General features: G+C 53.5%; 4 protein-coding genes across 4 annotated transcripts; 2 read left to right on the forward strand and 2 right to left on the reverse strand.

The window, feature by feature from the left end:
• Positions 1-1,176: 1,176 nt before the first annotated feature.
• PSME3 (proteasome activator subunit 3) lies at positions 1,177-7,554 on the reverse strand. Its single transcript, XM_054224363.1, has 11 exons — positions 7,423-7,554; positions 6,836-6,868; positions 6,444-6,506; positions 5,834-5,938; positions 5,477-5,525; positions 4,735-4,847; positions 4,176-4,244; positions 3,869-3,936; positions 3,658-3,712; positions 3,316-3,402; positions 1,177-2,796 (listed from the first exon to the last, which is right to left on the reverse strand). The coding sequence occupies exons 1-11, from the start codon at positions 7,462-7,464 to the stop codon at positions 2,716-2,718; spliced, it is 765 nt and encodes a 254-aa protein (XP_054080338.1). The 5' UTR covers positions 7,465-7,554; the 3' UTR covers positions 1,177-2,715.
• A 100-nt stretch (positions 7,555-7,654) lies between these two features.
• On the forward strand, positions 7,655-12,546 carry BECN1 (beclin 1). The gene is made up of 11 exons (XM_054224336.1): positions 7,655-7,908; positions 7,983-8,050; positions 8,152-8,210; positions 8,500-8,590; positions 8,868-9,004; positions 9,497-9,691; positions 9,910-10,056; positions 10,560-10,709; positions 10,795-10,855; positions 11,299-11,441; positions 11,793-12,546. The coding sequence occupies exons 1-11, from the start codon at positions 7,668-7,670 to the stop codon at positions 11,959-11,961; spliced, it is 1,461 nt and encodes a 486-aa protein (XP_054080311.1). The 5' UTR covers positions 7,655-7,667; the 3' UTR covers positions 11,962-12,546.
• A 730-nt stretch (positions 12,547-13,276) lies between these two features.
• CNTD1 (cyclin N-terminal domain containing 1) lies at positions 13,277-17,130 on the reverse strand. Its single transcript, XM_054224356.1, has 8 exons — positions 16,973-17,130; positions 16,408-16,918; positions 16,230-16,305; positions 15,816-15,990; positions 15,139-15,301; positions 14,533-14,677; positions 14,042-14,138; positions 13,277-13,406 (listed from the first exon to the last, which is right to left on the reverse strand). The coding sequence occupies exons 2-8, from the start codon at positions 16,577-16,579 to the stop codon at positions 13,287-13,289; spliced, it is 948 nt and encodes a 315-aa protein (XP_054080331.1). The 5' UTR covers positions 16,580-16,918; positions 16,973-17,130; the 3' UTR covers positions 13,277-13,286.
• An 18-nt stretch (positions 17,131-17,148) lies between these two features.
• Positions 17,149-17,903, forward strand: LOC128919210 (cytochrome c oxidase assembly factor 3 homolog, mitochondrial). The gene is made up of 2 exons (XM_054224374.1): positions 17,149-17,386; positions 17,481-17,903. Exons 1-2 carry the CDS (start codon positions 17,185-17,187, stop codon positions 17,591-17,593), a joined length of 315 nt encoding a protein of 104 aa, XP_054080349.1. The 5' UTR covers positions 17,149-17,184; the 3' UTR covers positions 17,594-17,903.
• Positions 17,904-17,977: the final 74 nt, after the last annotated feature.

Consider the following 17,977-nt stretch of genomic DNA (forward strand, 5'->3'; position numbering starts at 1 on the left):
GGCACGCTGCCACTTCTCCTGGAGAGCAAAGCAGAAACCACCGCGCTGAGACTGGGGGGTGACCATCACGGACAACAAACCCTCCCCTGCTCCTGCGGATGAGCCACGCTCCTGCCAACAACCGCCCGGGATGCTCCATCCTTCCACAGGATACTGGCACAGGCCTCCTGGGACATTGGTTTCTTCTGGCGGTGGTGAGGAGCCCCTCGCGCTGCACGCCATCGAGTCCTGCCAGCAAGTCCTTCCCTTGAGCTCTGGCTCCAGCCGCCTCGGCCCCCAACGACCTGTTTCCACCTTGGCTCCCACCTTCCCCACGGGCACCGGCAGGACGATGCCCACGGCGGGGAGCACAGGGCCATGGTGGGGAGCATGGCGGCCCTGCGGGAGGCTGGCAGCATCTGTCCACAAGCGGCTGCTCCTGCTCCTCGGCAGCCGGAGATTCCCGGTCGGCGTCGGCGGCCGCTGGCGCCGGGGACGGGCCCCGCCTAGCGGCACCGGGGGAACAGGCACTGCGGGGACAGGAGTGCCACCGGAGGGGTCTCGCACCCCAGGCTGTGGTGCAGCAGAGACGGGAAGGAGCGCAGCCAGGAGGAGATCCCTGGGGAGAGCAGAGGACGCTGCGGCCGGGGGACAGCGGGGCAGCCACGGACCGCGGGTGACAGGTACGGACCCGGCACCGCCCCGGGACAGCGGCAGACAGAGGTGCGGGAGCGGCCACGGAGCTGGTGCAGACTCGGAGAAGCACCACACACTTCTCCTGCCTCCGTTTTAACCCAGATGGGCCAGAGTCCCGTGCACTGGGCTGAGCTGGGACAGGTCACACGAGACCCAAGACCGTGGCCCTAACGTAGCCCATGCTAAAGAACAGAAACCATCTACGAAGCAGAGCACAGCATCACACCACAGTCAAACAGAGCAATGAGGAGAACGCAGGGAAGGAGCAAACGGATGCGAGAGAGGCAGGACCAGAACAGACGTTGACACTGCGCAGCCTCAGAGCTCAGTATCACACACAAGGGGCTACCTTAAAAGAATTCCAAGTACCTTATTTTAATTCCTTGACATGGTAAAAGTTTACATACTTTCATCTGGCAAAGAGAGCCGAACAAATTAAAAGGAATCAATACAAAGAAACACAAGGGGAAGTGCTGCTTCCAGACAGCAGCTAGAACGCAGTTGGTTTGTTACTGAATATTTATTAGCGGGAAGACTAAGAGTTGACTTACTACAAACAACAACAGAGGAGTCTATAGCAAGGGCCAGTGGCCCTCCACACTCTGGGCAAATCCCTGGGAAACCAGCAAGAGACAACATGGCTCTTAGATGTGGAAGCAGAAGAAACAAAAACAAAGTTAAAAAAAGAAAAAAAAAAAAGGAGGGGAGAGAGTTCATTCCATTTGTCACTGTTGTTACAATGAGGTTAACACAACTATTAAGGCTACTGCACAATAAGAATATACGGGTGTAACAGCGAGACCCGGGAGACAGCGAGGTTCCTGAAACAAATGATTTAACGTTCCCTGAATAGGGGACTGAAGTAAAAATACTATAAATAAGAAAATTTTGGAGCCTGCAGCGTTATGGGCCCACTTGCCACGCACAAAAACTGACGCAACACAACCAGTCATTCCCAAAGGGGTTTGTAATGGACCATGAAACGTTCCGGCGGCTTAGAGGAGTCACCAGGCACGAGAGCGTGCCCTTTGCAGGGGGGAAAGACTACAAGGTCTGCAGTGGTAGCGGGTGGGCATGGGCCATGCTCACCCCGCGCACCGCCGCGGCTGGCCTGCTCGGCCCGGGCAGTGGGGAGCACTGCCAGGAGACAGCGGGGCTCAGGCTGACCGTGTGCGGAGACTGTCAGGGCTTTAGCATCGGACCTCCGGCCACTCCCTTCTCTCAGCCTGGGCAGAAGCACCTCGTGCTGAAGGGGCAACTAGGACGTACGTGAAATAACGTTGGTTTTAGCCAAGAAGAGTGGCTCTAGTCAAATCGCGACCAGGAGCAGAAGCCACCTGAGCTCAGGATCAGCCAAGGAGAGCAACCAGCCCTATTTTCAAGCACCACCTCACGCTCTGCGCTGACCCAGCCAGAACTGACAAGGCAGAGACAGCCGGGGCAGGCTCTGCTGAGTCACAAGAGCCGTAAGAGGAGTGCAGACCACTCAGCAGCGCTGGAGCGTGGCTGCCACCACCAGCCCAGGAGGGGCAGGTTCCCTTGTCCTCGCAGCGGGTCAGCGCAGAGCACCGGCAGCAGAGGGGCCCAGCGACAGCCAGCAGGGAAGAGCATGAGCTCCTCCACCGCTGCCCCGCCGCCCGGGCTTGCTCTCATGCTGAAGCCTGCCCCATTCCCAGAGACCCCAGTGAAGCCTCCAGCCAAGAGATGGGACAGGGTGAGGGCTTGGTCTCTGGTGTCCTTCCTACTCAGGTAGGAAGAAAGGCGTCAGGAATGTTCCTGCCTGGCTGGTGCTCTCACTCTGCAGTAGCCTCTAGGGCACCCCACAGCAGCACGACCTTCTCATTACCAGTTACTAGAGGGAGGGAGAGCTCCTGAGACCTGAACAAAACCAATCACAAAACTAGGCGATAATTTCTTTAGAGTTTAACTAAGAATGCGATACTATTTCCAGCCAGTTTCCCATCTCGATAGTCACGTAACAAACCAAGGCAATGACGGTCTTTAGTTGACTGAACAGTTCTCAAGTTCAAACGTTGACACTTAATAGAGGGTCTCAGCATTGCTGCTCCGAGGCCTCTTGATCTTCTCAATGTTTTTAAGGATCATGTCATGCAAAGTGACCTGCAAAACAGGAGAACAGGACTCAGATAAGACGGACAAAGACATCCAGTGTCCAGCTTTCACAATGAGCACTGGTTAAAAGGGCAGCACTGCTCACCTCGGCACCACCCTCAGCCCCTGCGTGCCATCACACGCCTAGTTAAGGTAAGGGCTTCTTTCAGCCAGACTTTACAGAAGCCACCGCGTGTAACACCAAAAAGAGAGGATTTCTTTAGAGATCCCAGGAATGGCTTGCACTGCATGAAGAGTTTGGGGTCACGGGTTCCCACAGAGGTGGAAGGAATATTTTGCGCTAGAATCCTGTGAGCGCTCAGTTAGAAACACCTGCATTTCCGGGAGATGGCGGAGAGGCAACAGTTGGCTTTTCTCGTTAGAGCCAAAACGGAGTGGGGAGGAGACAGGCTCCTTGCCAGGACTAGGTGTACTCATCGGAAAGGGGGAGAGCAGCAGCAGCGGGGTCAAAAAGGCTCTCTCCGCTGCTGTGCGGGAAGCCAGTGCGAGCGCAGTTTTTTCACTTACATATTGATTCCTCAGCTCTGAAATGATCAGGCGCAGACTAATGTACTCCTTCTCATCGATCTCTGTCACTGTGCGGCGGTAGTCCTCCTACAGAGAGCAGACGCGCGGCTGAGTGGCCTGAGCTCAGCTGTGCCTCCCACACACCAAGTGAAGGTCCATCCGTTTACAAAGGAATCCCCCCTTCAGCTTGCCCTCCTCTAACGCAGATATTCCGCATCCTGTACGATCCCCCACCTTTACCCCCCGGACCCTCAGCTCAAAAAGGATAGTGATAAGTGGCCCAAAGAGTCCCAAAAAGCAGCAGCGCATAACGTGTAAATCTCCACTTCCCCGTTTACTTACCACATGAGGGTACTTAGCTATTTTGGAAACCAACTTTGCTCTTGTGATATAATATCTGGTAGGAAAAGAGAGAGACTAAAGATCAGATAAATAGCACCAAGATTTTTTCTAGGCCCAAGCTACCCTACAAAAAGCTAGGGGACCTTTCCCAAGCACTTTTTTTTTACCCCCAAGAGGATCCCGAAGAAGAGGTCTGTTCTTGCATGCCTACCTAGAAATCTGGTCCAGGTAAGATGCCGCCTCACTCTCCACAGTTCGAAGCTCAGCAACTGTTTCCTCCTGCAGGGAAGACAAGGAAGCCTTTAGCTTCACGCGACCGCAGCTGGCCTTCAGGGCTGCAAAAGCAACATGTCTCAGCAGTGCCAGGTCAAGCTCAGGTTTGGGTTTTAAAACCTAAACCAACCCCATGACTGCAGCTGCTGGATACCATCAAATGAAAGATTCAGAGGAACCCGAGATCCACATCCCTGGAGCAGAGCTCTCTCCTAGGGCAGGGCACCGAGCCAGCGCTGCCTTACCTGAATAGAAACACCAAAGTTGTTTCCATCTTCTATCCTGGGGATGAGAAGCTGCACCCACATTTTCACCTGCGGTTAAAAGATCACAACACTGATCAATGCCAACATCTCCACAGAAACACCTCTCGAAAGTTTTACCAAAAGCACCCCCAGGACCCTGCCTTTGCCGTGCAGTTCATGATAAACCCCTGCAGGCCCTTCACGCTCATTTCCCGCACGGCTGGGACACCACACAAGCCCAGCTCCCCACGGGAAGCTCTCCTGGCTGTGCCACGGCAGCTCCCAGCAGCTGTCTGTGACCGTGCAAAAGGAGGGTGAAGAAAAGCCTCAAGGAAGGAGCCTGCGTAACAGACAGCATCCTCCTTCAGGAGGGGAACTCCAGAGCTCCCCGAGGGCTCAGAAAAGCATCATTTCCCTACACCTACCACTTTTAGACACTGCAATACCTTTCCTCATCTACTGAACACAGAAGGGCTGGCTCCTTCCACTCAGAGCAGATTTGCCTCTCCAGGAGCAAAAGCGTCCTACTTTCTCCGCTCGCTCCAGAGCTCATACCCACCGTATTACACTTCTCAATAAGCAGCCTGATTTCTGGTTTCACTTTCTCAATGATGTCCACCAGCTGCTGGTTGCTCTTCAGCATCCCATTGGGCATCACGAACACTTTGGTACCTAGGGGCAGAGGAGAAAAACACCTCGCATCAGCAACGCGTAGGAACAGCTGCACCAGGGGAGCAGCCCGAAGGTCCGCCTGAGCGTCTTATCTCCCGCAAAGGCCAGTAGTGGCCACTGAGCCAGACTACAGCTAACCTGTGGGGAAGGGGAAATTTGACATGGGATAACAGCGATTACCACAAAGGAAGGAGGGAAAAGAGAAAAGATTGAGCGGAGACAAGAGCTCTAGGCTGCTGAGGCTGGGCATAAAGGATTTTCCTGATGCATGTGTATGAGGTGTTTCTGCCTCAGCTTAATCCAAAGCCTGGTATCTTCCTCCAGACAAGGAGAGCTTTCAGCACAGAGCCACAGGGAGATCAGCTGCCTCTGTCAGCAGGCCAAGCTCAAGCAAGTACTACTTATGTCTATCAGAGAAGTCCTAATTATGCTTCTAAGAGCTGGAACCCGACTCCTCCACAGCAGAACGTCCGTAGGTCAGGCTCTGAGAGGCTGCGGGGACAGGCCTGCACAAGCAGCAGCTGCTGTCAGGACAGGGCAAGGGCAGGTTCACATGATTTCGTACCCCGAAGGCACGGCGCACTGGTTCAGGGGGCAGGCAGCAACACAAGAGACTTGGGGACTCTTACCCTGAAAGGTCTCTTCGCGGTCTTCCAGCTTCCTCTTTTTCATATTTGGCTAAAATATACAAAATGTTTTACTCACAAACTAGTCGTAAGCTATAACAGTGTTGCAAAGGAAACAAGAAAATCTTTAGAGTCCCTGCTACGCTTCTGGTTTCTAAGCACCCTTCTTTAAAAAACAAAGGAGGCCCGCAGAGCACGGCGTTTACTCCAACAGACTTCCCAGGCTCGACAGACCAATTCCTAAAGCCTTTGGGAGAGCCACTGCCTGTTATTAAATAAGAATATCCTACTCCAGCACAGAGCAAGACATGCAGTTTTAATTAACCGAATCAGGGATCACAGCCAAGATAGTAACCTTACCCCGTCCAGTCCATCGTGGCTGTTTGTGAGAAGAATTGGGTCAGGCACTGGGAGGTTCATGTCCGAATGGATCTGAGTGAGATCGTGAATATTCAGGATAGGCTCCTAGAAAATAAAGCAGATTTGTTATTTAATTATGAACTAAGAAGTTTTGTCACAGCAAACACAATGAGCAGACAAAAGACTCGGACCTCCCTCTTATCCAACCATAAAATAAAGATGAAAGAAAAAAAAAAAGCCTAACAATAGGCCTGTGACAAGACCTCCCTCCACCCAGGAACAGTGTGCCAGCTCCAGACTGCGATCAAAGCTATCGACTGCCTGCAACGCTGGAGGCCCTGTGAGACCACAGCATCGTGAAGGACATCCCGCCCAAAGTTGCCGAATCCATGAGAAAGATAAATGTGGCGATCACACAAAGAAAACTGAAAAAGGAAGTACCCCCTCTAGAGCTAACAGCACTCAAATGCACACACGCAACCAGCCACTGCTTCAGGCCTTCGTAACAAGGTGAAATACGCAAGAAAATACACAGGACGAGACCTGCCGCGTCGCTTTCAACACGTGGCTTGAAAATGAAAAAAGATACAGAAGACAAGGTATACCTTACCTTAAGGAACCCATCGAGCTCTAGCAGCTTCTTTGGGAAAAAGTTTGCCACCAGGTCTTCAGCCTGAGAGAGAAAGAACAGACGATGACGTGAAACAACGCTGCGAGGTTCCTGCTACCAGGAAAGAACACTGGGGAACCCAACCGTCCCGAGGCAGGAAACAGGAGAGAGCACAGGCTCTGCCTGCTACCGGCCACCACGCCGCGCCAAGCCAAGGGGAGAAGACACCAAGAGAGCCATGAGGCTACGCAACCTCACTGCAGGTGCTGGCTGATGCTCTGAGCACTGCCGAGCTCCCAGGAGAGGCTCAAATCGCGCTCAGGTGTGTCAGACGGTGACGGCCGAGCGGCCTCTCCCCCGGCCTGCCGCGCTCCGGGCAGCGGGACACTCACCTCGCTCGTGATCCGCTCCCTGAAGGAGTCAACCTGTGGAAGGACAAAAGCGACAGTTCAGAGCTCCCTCAGGACGCCGGGCTCGGCACAAACCAGGCGCCCCGTCCCGCCGCTGCGGGCTCGGCCCGATCTCCGCAGGTGTCGCTCTCGGCCTGGCGGGAGGATCCCGCGACGGCAGCTGCGTCGGGAGCAGCCTCGGCCCGCCCGCCTGCCCCGGGCCCCAGAGGCGCGGAGCAACGTGGGGAACCGCACACCGAGCGGCTCCCGCCTGGGGCCGGGAGAAAGGGCCGCCGTGCCCGGGCCCGCGGCCACCCTCCGCCGGGGAACGGCCCGGGGTCGGCCGCAGCGCGGCCCCGATCCCGCCCCCGCCCCCCGGCGCTTCGGGGAGCCCCAGCCCATCGGCGGCGGGGCGCGGGGGCGGCGGGGGGGCCGAGCCGTGCTAGGCGGGGAGGGGGGGGGGGCCGAGCTTGGCGGCCGCACGAACCAACGGCCGGGGCGGAAGGGCCTGGCGGCGGCCCGCAGCGCAGTGCGGCGCCGGCGAGGCCGCGGGGGGGGGGGTGGGGGGCGGCGGCGTGGCGGGGGCGCACCTTGAGCTTCACCTCGGGGTCCACCTTGAGCAGCGAGGCCATGGCGGCGGGGGCGCGTCCGGGCGGGCTCTGCGCGGGGCCGCGCTGCCGCTGCCCCACCACCGGCGTCGCCGCCACCGGAACTGACCTCACGCCGCGCGCCCGCCAATGCCGCGCGCGCCCGCCGCCCGCGTGACCGCCCCCCCCCGCGCCGCCGCCGGGTCCTGGCCGCTCAACGCGGGCCGCGCGGGGCGGGGCGGGGGAAGATGGCCGCCGCCGCCTCCCCCCCGCTACACCGCTGCCAGGACCGTGCCCCGCCGCTCGCGTCACGTCCGTCGCGCGGCGATGGCGGGGCGGGCGCGGGGCTGAGCGGAGGCATGGAGGGCCCGCGGGCGGGCGGCGGCGGCACGGCGCAGGTCAGCTTCGTCTGCCAGCGCTGCAGCCAGCCGCTGAAGCTCGACACCTCCTTCAAGATCCTCGACCGCCTCACCATCCAGGAGCTCACCGGTACCGGGGCGCGGGTGGACGGGCGGGGGGCGCGGGGTCGGGGCCGGGCCCGGCTGACGCCTCCTCTCCCGCAGCCCCGTTGCTGGCCGCCGCTGCCGCCCGGCCCGGGGACGCGCCGGAGGAGGAGACCGCTCTGACGGAGGTACGGCGGGGCTGGCCGCGGCGGCGGGACCCCCGCCCCCCCCTCCCGCGGAGTCCCCCCCGGGGAGTCCCCCCCGGTGACGGTGTCCGCTTGCCCCGCAGGAGGCCTTCGCCGAGAACCGGCAGGATGGCGTCTCCCGGCGGTTCATCCCGCCCGCCAGGTACGGCCGTCGCCGCGCCCCGGGCAGGGGGCGATCCCCCCCCCGGGACCCCAGCGGCTCCTCGGCAGGTGGTGCCGTCATTTGCATATATGTAAATCACGGTATTTGGGACGCTGCTTGTTAGCCACGGGCTGACGCCGAGCACGGTCCCGGCAGAGCCCCTCAGGAGCACGGGCTGCCCGGCCCCCGCATCCCCCCCCGACCCTCGGCCGGTCCCCGGTCCCCATCCCGCCCCTGTTCCACACCCCCACCGCCCCCGCACTCAACTCCCCGTAAAATTCTCTCCAAGAATGATGTCGACAGAGAGCGCCAACAGCTTCACGCTGATCGGAGAGGCCTCGGATGGCGGCACCATGGAGAACCTCAGCCGGAGACTGAAGGCAAGTCTGACGTGCACCGGCAGCATTAGGCGCGTGTGAGCGCGGTCTCGGTTCTCCTGGACACTCTGCGGAACTGAGCCGTGGAGCTTCCCGGGGCGCGGGCCTCGCCAGGCTCCCGCGGGCGAGGAGCTCAGTAAAATCGGAATCTTCAGTTTCAAACCAAGATTTGACCCGCAAAAAGCGCTTTGCCAGTCGAAGGAGCACAGGCCCGTCTGTTGAAAACCAGCTGGCAGCTGCCCGCGGTGCCAAGGGGACTCAGGGGGGACTCTTTCCGCAGGTCACCGGCGACCTCTTTGACATTATGTCCGGGCAGACGGACGTGGATCACCCTCTGTGCGAGGAGTGCACCGACACGCTGCTGGACCAGCTGGACACGCAGCTGAACATCACCGAGAATGAGTGCCAGAACTACAAGTGAGTGACCGGGGTGACGTGTCCCTTGGCGCCCAGGGAGAGAACGCAGCCCCGGTCTGGCCTTCCGTGGCCAGCGAGAGATGGCCCTGACTGCAGCCCTTGGTTTTCCTGGTCTGAATGAGATGAAAAATATATTTTTGAGAGTCCTGTGGTACACAGCTGCTCCGGCTGAAGTCTGTGAGCCCATCAGAACGTGTGACACCAGCGCACGGCGCCTGCCTGGCAGCGTTCCCACGCGGGCGAGGCCTTCCGAGAGGTGGCTGCTGGCAGGAGCAACAGTCCTCGGTCACCCTCTTGCTCCCCCGTTCTCCTGCGTGTTCCTGACTCGTGGTGCAGGATCGACACGGAGAGCTCGGGATTAAGGAGAGGCACACGTGAGAACAGAGCCCTGTCTGCTCTTCTGGTGGCCTGCGCAGGCTGTCACGGAACCGGGGGCTGTTGGCGGAGGCTTCTCGGGATCCTTGTGGTGGTAACCCTGTCCCTCTCCCGTAGGAGATGTCTGGAGATACTGGAACAAATGAACGAGGATGATAAGGAGAAACTGCAGACTGAACTGAAAGAACTTGCACTGGAGGAAGAGCAACTGATCCAGGAGCTAGAGGATGTCGAGAAGAACCGCAAGATCGTGGCTGAAGACTTCGAGAGAGTGAGGGCAGAGGCGGAGCGGCTGGAGCAGGAAGAAGCTCAGTGAGTGAACTACAACCGCGGTTTAGGGCAGGGATTTTAGGTAATAGACAAATGAGATTATAACCTGGAGAAACCTGTAAATAATGCCCAAATGCAAGTAGCTTGTTCTTTGCAAAATTGAAGTTGGCCAGACCAAAAAGACCCTAATATACCGTGTGAGCGATCGCTTCTCTGTAAAAGCCTGCACTGAGCATTACTTGTCTTGCTTTTATTAAAAGGTATCAGAAAGAATACTGCGAATTCAAGAGGCAACAACTGGAGCTAGACGATGAGCTGAAAAGCGTGGACAACCAAATGCGCTATGCCCAGATGCAATTGGATAAATTAAAGAAAACCAACGTGTTCAATGCAACCTTTCACATCTGGTAACGTAGACGCTGAAAAGTGCCTCAGTTCACTAAAGAATCTGCCACGCGGGAGCGTTTAGGTAATACTGCATTCGAGAGGGACGGTGCTAGCCAGGTCATAGTTGCCCCACGACAAAGCGGCTGGTCACGGTTCCCAGCAGCGCCCGCTGGGAGAGGTTTGCGACGCTGTGCGGATGTCAGAGTACTGAAATGACAGTCACTAACATTGTTAACGAACCGGGCCCGACTGTGCCAGCCAAGGGTAGTGCTCTAACGTCAAGCTTCACGGAGCAGGTAGCTCAGGGGGGCTGGGTGTTTGATTTGGTGGGTTGGTTGTTTATTGTTAAAAAGAGAACAACTGGTTGGTATTTATATGCACTTTTTAACCAGAGCACCCAAGCCCTCCTTCTGCTGGGATCAGCAGTGTGTTCCGTACCTGTTGGTATGGGGCCCTTGTTTGGTTAGCGCGCTAGAAGCTGTTCCGGCCCCAGTGCGCTTATTTATAATTCCTCTTATCACAGGCACAGTGGTCAGTTTGGCACAATAAATAACTTCAGACTTGGCCGTCTCCCCAGCGTTCCTGTAGAATGGAATGAGATCAACGCTGCCTGGGGGCAGACTGTGCTGCTGCTGCACGCCCTTGCTAACAAAATGGGCCTGAAGTTTCAGAGGTATACGCAATATAACACACATCTCACCTCCGCCCTGGATAAAGACAGACAGACTCATCTGCCTGTGAATCGTATCTCCTTTCAGATACCGTCTGGTACCGTATGGCAACCACTCGTATTTAGAGTCCCTCACGGACAAATCAAAGGTAAGAGACCCTGCACAAATGGCAGGACATTGACCTTGAACGCCACAGAGCCCTGCTCACGCTGGGGGACACAGAAGACAAACTCAGCTCTTCATGAATTTATGGTACAGGGGAGCTAGCTGCCCCAACTTTAACATAACAACATCTCACTCGGTATCCTGTATCGAGCCACTCACTCCACCATCCAGTAGGATAAAACCAACAGGACTCTCAAACCATGCCCCACAGCCAGAGGAAGGCAGCACCATTGGGATGATTGTTGGTGATTAGGAACCCACACCAGCACGCAGCAGGCACTTGCCACAAAACAAGTCACACTTATGTGCCACAAACCATTTCTAAGCATCCTGTGACAAATTTAAGCCTTGCACAAGACTAAAGAGCTGCAGCGACTATCTCTAAAATGGAGTGCTTGGGGTGCCTGAAACAAATCTCTTTTCCAGGAGCTCCCCCTGTACTGCTCTGGAGGCCTGAGGTTCTTCTGGGACAATAAGTTTGATCATGCAATGGTGGCTTTCCTGGACTGCGTGCAGCAATTTAAAGAGGAAGTGGAAAAAGGCGAAACTCGGTTTTGTTTGCCTTACAGGTGAGTGTTGCTGTATAACGTGTCAAATTAACATCTCCTGTGCTGTCCCGCGCAGCGCTGCTAACCATCCCCTGCACCAGTCTACAGCAACGCTTTCGGTTTGTCCTGTCTCTGTGAAATCGTCCGGCATTCTTTATAATGGGCAGGATTATCACATTTGCTCTTAGTTTAACTGAAATTTAAAGCTGGTTCCTCAGGCGAGGACCTGAGGCTTGCTAGATTTCCTTTAAAAACAAAGTTTTCTGACATAGAATAATATGAATGTCAGATTTAAATTTTAGTACTTGATGTCATATTGAGATCAAATGCTTGCAATAGTACTGCACTAATAAAACTTTGTGTGTGATACAGGATGGACGTGGAGAAAGGAAAGATCGAAGATACAGGTGGCAGTGGAGGCTCTTACTCTATTAAAACACAATTTAACTCTGAGGAGCAATGGACAAAAGCACTAAAATTCATGTTAACTAACCTGAAGTGGGGTCTTGCCTGGGTCTCATCCCAATTCTATAACAAGTAACCATGTAAAGAACTCGTCCTGGCAACTGTAGGGTGTCTGCGTTTCGTTGGAGAAAGTCAAATTAAGATGTCTCTTAATATTAACCAGTACAAAATGTTTACAATACCAAAAATCCACAAGACACTTTATTTAAAATACCATTATTACAAGTAGTATATAGAAAAGCAATATGTAAAGTTATATCATTGAGCTGAACAGAATAATAAAAAAAACAGCTATTGAATAGATGCTAAACTGGTACTTCTGGGGTTTATAGATATGCGTATAAATCACTGTCAAACTTCGAAACACCACTGAGTTTGATACTACTCAGTTACATGAGTTAGAAAAGCGAAATGTTACAAACAGTGAATAACGTTAAAGAACTGGCGGAAGCTCTGCTTGGTCATTAAAGGGTAACTACAGTTTGAAATAAAGTATTTTCTAAGTCATATCAGCACTTCTTTGTGCCACTGAACTTAACAAGGTTTGATACTGTTTAAAATGCTGTTAGCTATGATGATACTAACTATTTGTAATACTTCCTGCAGCCTGTTCTTGCACAGAGGTGCACCGAGTAAATAATAAAACACTATTCTACACAAAGAGTGCTTTCATCTAGCGTACGCCAGGCACAGCATAAACAGCCCCTGGCACTTACAGGGACGTGCTGAATAGGCACCTGCTGTCGCAACAACTGCATCGCTTTCAAAATCGGTGGGATTCTGTCCTTTTCACAACACTGGTCAACTAGCTGGCTTTCTTAGGGTACGAGCAAACAGGCTCTGAGCACTGGCAAAGAGGGAGCACAGTAAGAAGCAGCTGGGCTGCAGCAAGCTGCCTGAGACAATAAGTAAATTTTTTAAAAAGCAGCAAGTGGAGAAAGAAAGTACAGCCCTGTTTGTAAGGGTGTGCGAGTTGCTTCCAGCAATACAGATTGCCAAGCAAAACACCGTGCACGTTAATGCCTTGTGAAAACAATGACTCTTCTTTTCCAAGGAAACTTATATTCATAACTTAGAAGATGTAGCTCTTACAATAAATCTTTTGGTGCTGAAAGAGATATCTCTAAATGCTACTTGGCTCCTGTGTGCCTCCCTTCACGGCACTACTGCACTGCCTGGAAGGACAAGCTTTCTAATTAGCACCTAACACACAAAATGTTACAGAATAGCTGGTGTTCAAAACCAAAAGTAAAACTAAATTGCCTTTGGTGCCCTCTGCAGTGTCGCAGAAGACAGACTATTGCAAGCAGTGTAACAGTTTGCTACTGAAACGCTAGGGACTGGCCACAGAAGATAGTTCTATTTAAGAGTCATAATTCTGTTCTCTGGGGCTCTTGTTCCTCAGTTCCTATAGTGCTGCTTTGGAGTGGCGCTGCCAACAACGTGTTTCAGCACTGCATAAGAAAATTCTAAGATACTTTGTGAAGTAATGCCAGTGATATAGTTCAAATGCTCCACAACCTTAAAAAAAAATAAAAAATGAAGATAGATACTTACAGTGCCTAAGAGACATTAGTTTACAGACATACCTCTTAACCCTCCAAATCCAACGAGAGTAATAGTGCCTCATGGGCGCACTTGAACAAAAGCTGAAACCTCTCGGTATGTTTTTTGTTTTATTTGGTTGGTTTTTTTGTTTGCTTGCTTGCTCGTTTTGGGGTTTGGTTTGTGCCTTTTACTTTTTTTTTTGTAATTGCTTCTACTAAAGTAGTAAAATGAAAGAGCTACTATCTGTAATAGGCTCTTGGTTATAGCATTGAGCAGCAGTTTGGGCACATTGTCCCATGGGATTGCGTCTCCACCTATGAACAAAACGATGCCTGGGGGGGTTATTCTGAGGAAATCTAATTCTAAGGAAGCTGAGGCGTGAGGATAAGCTCGCACTAGTGCGAGCCCGAGCCCTCCTGCACAACTGCCCGTGTACCCCCATCATACTCTTACAAGAGTACACGCGCTTCCTTGCTAAAAAACCTGAAAGATGTCACCCCCGTCATGCTACTCCCAGTAGAGTCTGCCTGTTTTCTTGCTGTGCTTAAACGTATAAACAGCCTTCACCATTTTACACGTAGAATGAACGTGTTTAGAAGCGACTGTACCTGCTTCCAGTGCCCAGGGTTTAGTATGAACACGCTTGTGCTGATGATTCCAACAGCCAAGAGCATGAAATCTTCCTTTACGGTCAGGAACTTTGCTCTGCAGAAGTAAAAGCGTCTTCTGGTGTAAAATGCTGATTTTACAGTTCAGAAGCACCTACTTCTGTAATCGCTATACAGCCTACGGACAGGTTAGCTTTTTCAGTCCAAATAAAGCCTGATACTGTTAACTTTCACTGACAGTGCTAAAGCTGCGTTTTTACAATTAAGTTAAACACTTTCCTAGCTTGCCCCTAAAGCAAATGTGGTGAAGCATGTTCCTTTGAACTGGTATTTTAAGATCAATAAACAATGCTGAAAGCCCCGCAAATTAAAATTTTTTAAAACTTGCCCCCAAAAATAGCATAACGGGAATTATGCTACTGTTTCTTAGGGTTTTTTAGGGTTTTAATTTCAACTAGTTATCTTAAGCAATAGTCACGTAAGCTACTTACACCTGCAGTTTGCTTGGTGTTGAATTTTCAATGGCAATCTTCAACAAAATGTCGTAGATGGAATCTCTCGTAAGATAGGAGAAGTCCAGTAGCTGCATACACATCTGATGCAACGGCTTTGAAGGAAGCAGGCAGCCGTTATGTCCTAGCACAGAGATCATACGTAATCAGCCGTAGGTTTTGAGCCATTACACTGAATTAGAAAGTTTTTAAGCGAGGGATGCAGCTTTCTGGTGACAGCTGCCCTTTGTTTCCAAATACCACAGGTCTTCCTCAATCTCAGTATAATTGCACTCATTCTGAAATTCAGGTTCTCAGACCTGGGCAAAGAAAATGGTAAGTCATTGTAGAAAACGTGGCCTTACAATAGGTTTTGGGGGTTTAAAACTCTTTTACTGAATGAGCCATGACTCCAATAACATTCATCAGATTCTACGAAGGAGGAAGTTCTCATCTGAAAAGTAAAGCCTTGGACAATCTGAAAAGTTTCATGTGCCTTCACAGTACGCAAAAATCTGTAATAAGAGACATTCTGGTTCAGATCACTAATAGCTCTATTACGCTCTTAAAAAATTCTTTCCCATTCTCTCCTATTAATACTCTTACCTAAAACCTCTAGAAGCAATTCCACGTAAGCCAAGGGAGTTGACACGTTAATCTGGAAGTGCAGACTTTTTAAAACGGCAAGTTCTGACTCGAGCAATTCCTGTTTAGTGTATGAGTATTTTAAGGATTGTAGAAATTTTAAAGCTGTGTCACTGTTAACTATCTGAAGAGGAAAAAAAGAGACAAATTATCTCCTAGGCAATAAGGGGCTTTCTAAGAACTAAGTACTTCTTGCTTTACTCCTCCCACCGAATTTAAGCGTGAGCCACAGCAGTGGTGATACGGCACGCTCACCCAGCTCTGTTACTCGGCTTTTAAGCTGGCACGAGGAATCCAGCTCGGACCTTCTTTCCCACAGGTTTCCTCTACTCCACAAGCCTTCCCCAGCCCCAAACCCTCTGCAGCCACACAATTGTTGACAACCACAGGCCAAGTTTTTCTGCTGCCTGTGCTTTTTTCCCAGTACCAAGAACATTTCCTGACAAGTTGTTACTGGATAAGTGACAATTAATTTGCCCTAAACAGAAGAGATTTAGGTCTCCATTTCAATATCCTTTGCATTTCATTATCACTACTGCCTTCCAGAGAGAAAATCATTTTTTCAAGCGAGATTAATATACTACACAATTTACCACACTGCTCAAAAGATGCTATAGGAAAAGCTTTGGCTGGCTTACATTATAGTGTAAGGAAAGTTTGCTTGCAAGCTGAATACATGACACAAGTCGCAGGACAAACGTGTCGTATATCTGATCTTTCAGAGAGCTCCAGCTGCTGCCTTGTCCTTGTTCACGACTTTTAACATTCTCTCTGGAAGTCTTACAGATTTGTTCTACTTGCTTGATCATAAACCTACAAAAAACACAATTCCTCAGAAAACAGTTCTCTTCTGCTAAGGAAAAGGAAGAAAAGCAATTCTGCATGTACTTAGAATATAGGGACAGCTGTTAATTTGAATTAAATGAGTAAAGAGGCAAAGCTCTACACAGGCAAAAAAATTATTCATTGTGCGGATGAGTGGTATAGAGCATGCATAGTGTAACCGTGTGAGAGAAACGGGAAATGCACTGAGCATTCAGGATATTTATTACCTTTCAAGTAACTCTACCGCTTGGTACCTTGCCGATTCGTCCAAGTGCCATTTTTCAGACAAAAGGAATATAAATTCTGCAAAAAAGCACAACAGTCGTTCACTTGAGTCAACTGAAGGTAATTATACAGCTGTTAACCTCCTCAGGAGTTAGCTGTAATTGAGAAAAACAGTCTCACCCACTGTCCGCGTCTCCTTGAAGCATCCGGCCTGATCTGACAGTTCGCTCAGGTACTGTTCATTTTCCATGGCCAGATGGATCAGTGTGTCCTCAATAATCTCAGGAGCGACCTTGCCGAAGATGGGGTTTGGGTCATAGTACCGGGATGCAGCTCGCTCCTGGGACCCCATTTAGCAGTTCAGGTCAGGGACCTTAATGACAATAATTACTTCAAGGGCAGCACGGTGCTTCCTCACCACCGGTAGGAAAGGGCCCTGAGCGCCACCACTGAGCTGGGCCTTAGGGTCCCAGAGGCACAACTAGGAGCCTGCAACCCCTCCAAAATGAGGCTGCTTTCGGGAAGGGGCCCACACTGGCCACCGGTGGGGCAGGCCCGAGCACAGACCCCCCACAGGGGCTTGGGGGGAGCAGGAGGAACCACCGCCGCCGGGGCCCTCAGGGTGGAGCATGTCCCACCCCAGCACCTCCTGGTCACGGGACCCCGCCCCGCCAATCAGAGCGCGCCCGACCTCAGCGCCTCCTGGTCACGGGACCCCCGCCCCGCCAATCAGAGCGCGCCCGACCTCAGCGCCTCCTGGTCACGGGACCCCGCCCCGCCAATCAGAGCGCGCCTCCTCCGTGGCCAGCCACGCGCCGGGCCTCAGCCAATCACTCGACGCCTCGCTCCCACTGCGCCTGCGCGTAGCCAGCCTGCCTGGCCCGCCCCCTTCCGATTGGCTGCCCTCCCCGCCCGGATGTGACGTCACCGCCCTGAGCGGAAGCGGCGGCGGGGAAGATGGCGGCGCCGGGGGAGTCGGGAGGGGAGGCGGTGTTCGCGCGGCGCATCGACCCTGAGCGGGAGCCGGGACTTAGCCCCGAGCAGCGCCAGCTCATGGCGCAGGTGGAGCGCGCCCAGCGCCATCGCGCTCTGCAGCGGCGGCTCCGCGGCCGCAACACGCTGCTGGCGCTCGGCATCGGCGCGGTGGCGGTTGGCATCTGTATCCTCTGGGCTGGGCCGGGCCGGGCCGGGCCGGGGGGGGCCGCGCCGGCGCTTCTACCGTTGTTTTCCTTAACACCGCCCCCACTTCCCAGACGGCTACACCTTCTACTCGGTGTCGCAGGAGCGGTTCCTGGATGAGCTGGAGCAGGAGGCGGAGGCGGCGCGGGCGCGGGCACGGGCGCGGGCCGAGAGCGCAGCGACCTGATCAGGGAGCGCCCGGCCCAGCCCCGGTGAAGCCCGCGAGTGAGCTGCAGCCCCCGCGGGGCAGGACGGGCTGGAGCACTGGGGGATCGCCTGGCCGTGAGCACGGGGTAGCCGGCCTTGCGGGGGTCTGGGCTGCTCAGTGCAGCCCAGGGAAATGCACTGAGGGGCTCCCCTGCAGGCAGGGCTTCCTCCCCTGCAGGCAGCCGCCTTTCTCCTGAAGAGCAGACAGGGACTTGGCCAGGGACTTGCTCTTGCGAAGGGCAGGGGTGCCCAGGTCCCTGTCGCTTTCCACAATAAATACCCTGTCTGGAGACCGCGTCAGCGCCTGTTGTTAAAGCAGTGGGTGGCCAGAGTCCAACTCAGGATCTTACCGCCCACTCAAGTC

Source organism: Rissa tridactyla, chromosome 19 (genome assembly GCF_028500815.1).
Source record: "Rissa tridactyla isolate bRisTri1 chromosome 19, bRisTri1.patW.cur.20221130, whole genome shotgun sequence".
In the NCBI taxonomy this organism is placed as follows: domain Eukaryota; kingdom Metazoa; phylum Chordata; class Aves; order Charadriiformes; family Laridae; genus Rissa; species Rissa tridactyla.

Bases quoted from the DNA above. Each gene is read 5' to 3' on its own strand.
- PSME3 (XM_054224363.1), bottom strand. From the start codon at position 7,464: ATGGCCTCGCTGCTCAAGGTGGACCCCGAGGTGAAGCTCAAG. The intron at 5,939-6,443 runs GTAAGGTATACC...TTTATTTTCTAG, and splicing joins AGCTCGATGGGTTCCTTAAG to GAGCCTATCCTGAATATTCA. The intron at 3,713-3,868 runs GTAGGCATGCAA...TTTTCCTACCAG, and splicing joins TACCTGGACCAGATTTCTAG to ATATTATATCACAAGAGCAA.
- BECN1 (XM_054224336.1), top strand. From the start codon at position 7,668: ATGGCCGCCGCCGCCTCCCCCCCGCTACACCGCTGCCAGGACCGTGCC. The intron at 8,211-8,499 runs GTACGGCCGTCG...ATTCTCTCCAAG, and splicing joins CGGTTCATCCCGCCCGCCAG to AATGATGTCGACAGAGAGCG. The intron at 9,005-9,496 runs GTGAGTGACCGG...CCTCTCCCGTAG, and splicing joins AATGAGTGCCAGAACTACAA to GAGATGTCTGGAGATACTGG.
- CNTD1 (XM_054224356.1), bottom strand. From the start codon at position 16,579: ATGGGGTCCCAGGAGCGAGCTGCATCCCGGTACTATGACCCAAACCCC. The intron at 15,991-16,229 runs GTAATAAATATC...TGTTTTTTGTAG, and splicing joins GCGGTAGAGTTACTTGAAAG to GTTTATGATCAAGCAAGTAG. The intron at 14,139-14,532 runs GTAAGTAGCTTA...TTACTTCTGCAG, and splicing joins ACACCAAGCAAACTGCAGGT to AGCAAAGTTCCTGACCGTAA.
- LOC128919210 (XM_054224374.1), top strand. From the start codon at position 17,185: ATGGCGGCGCCGGGGGAGTCGGGAGGGGAGGCGGTGTTCGCGCGGCGC. The intron at 17,387-17,480 runs GTATCCTCTGGG...CCCACTTCCCAG, and splicing joins CGCGGTGGCGGTTGGCATCT to ACGGCTACACCTTCTACTCG.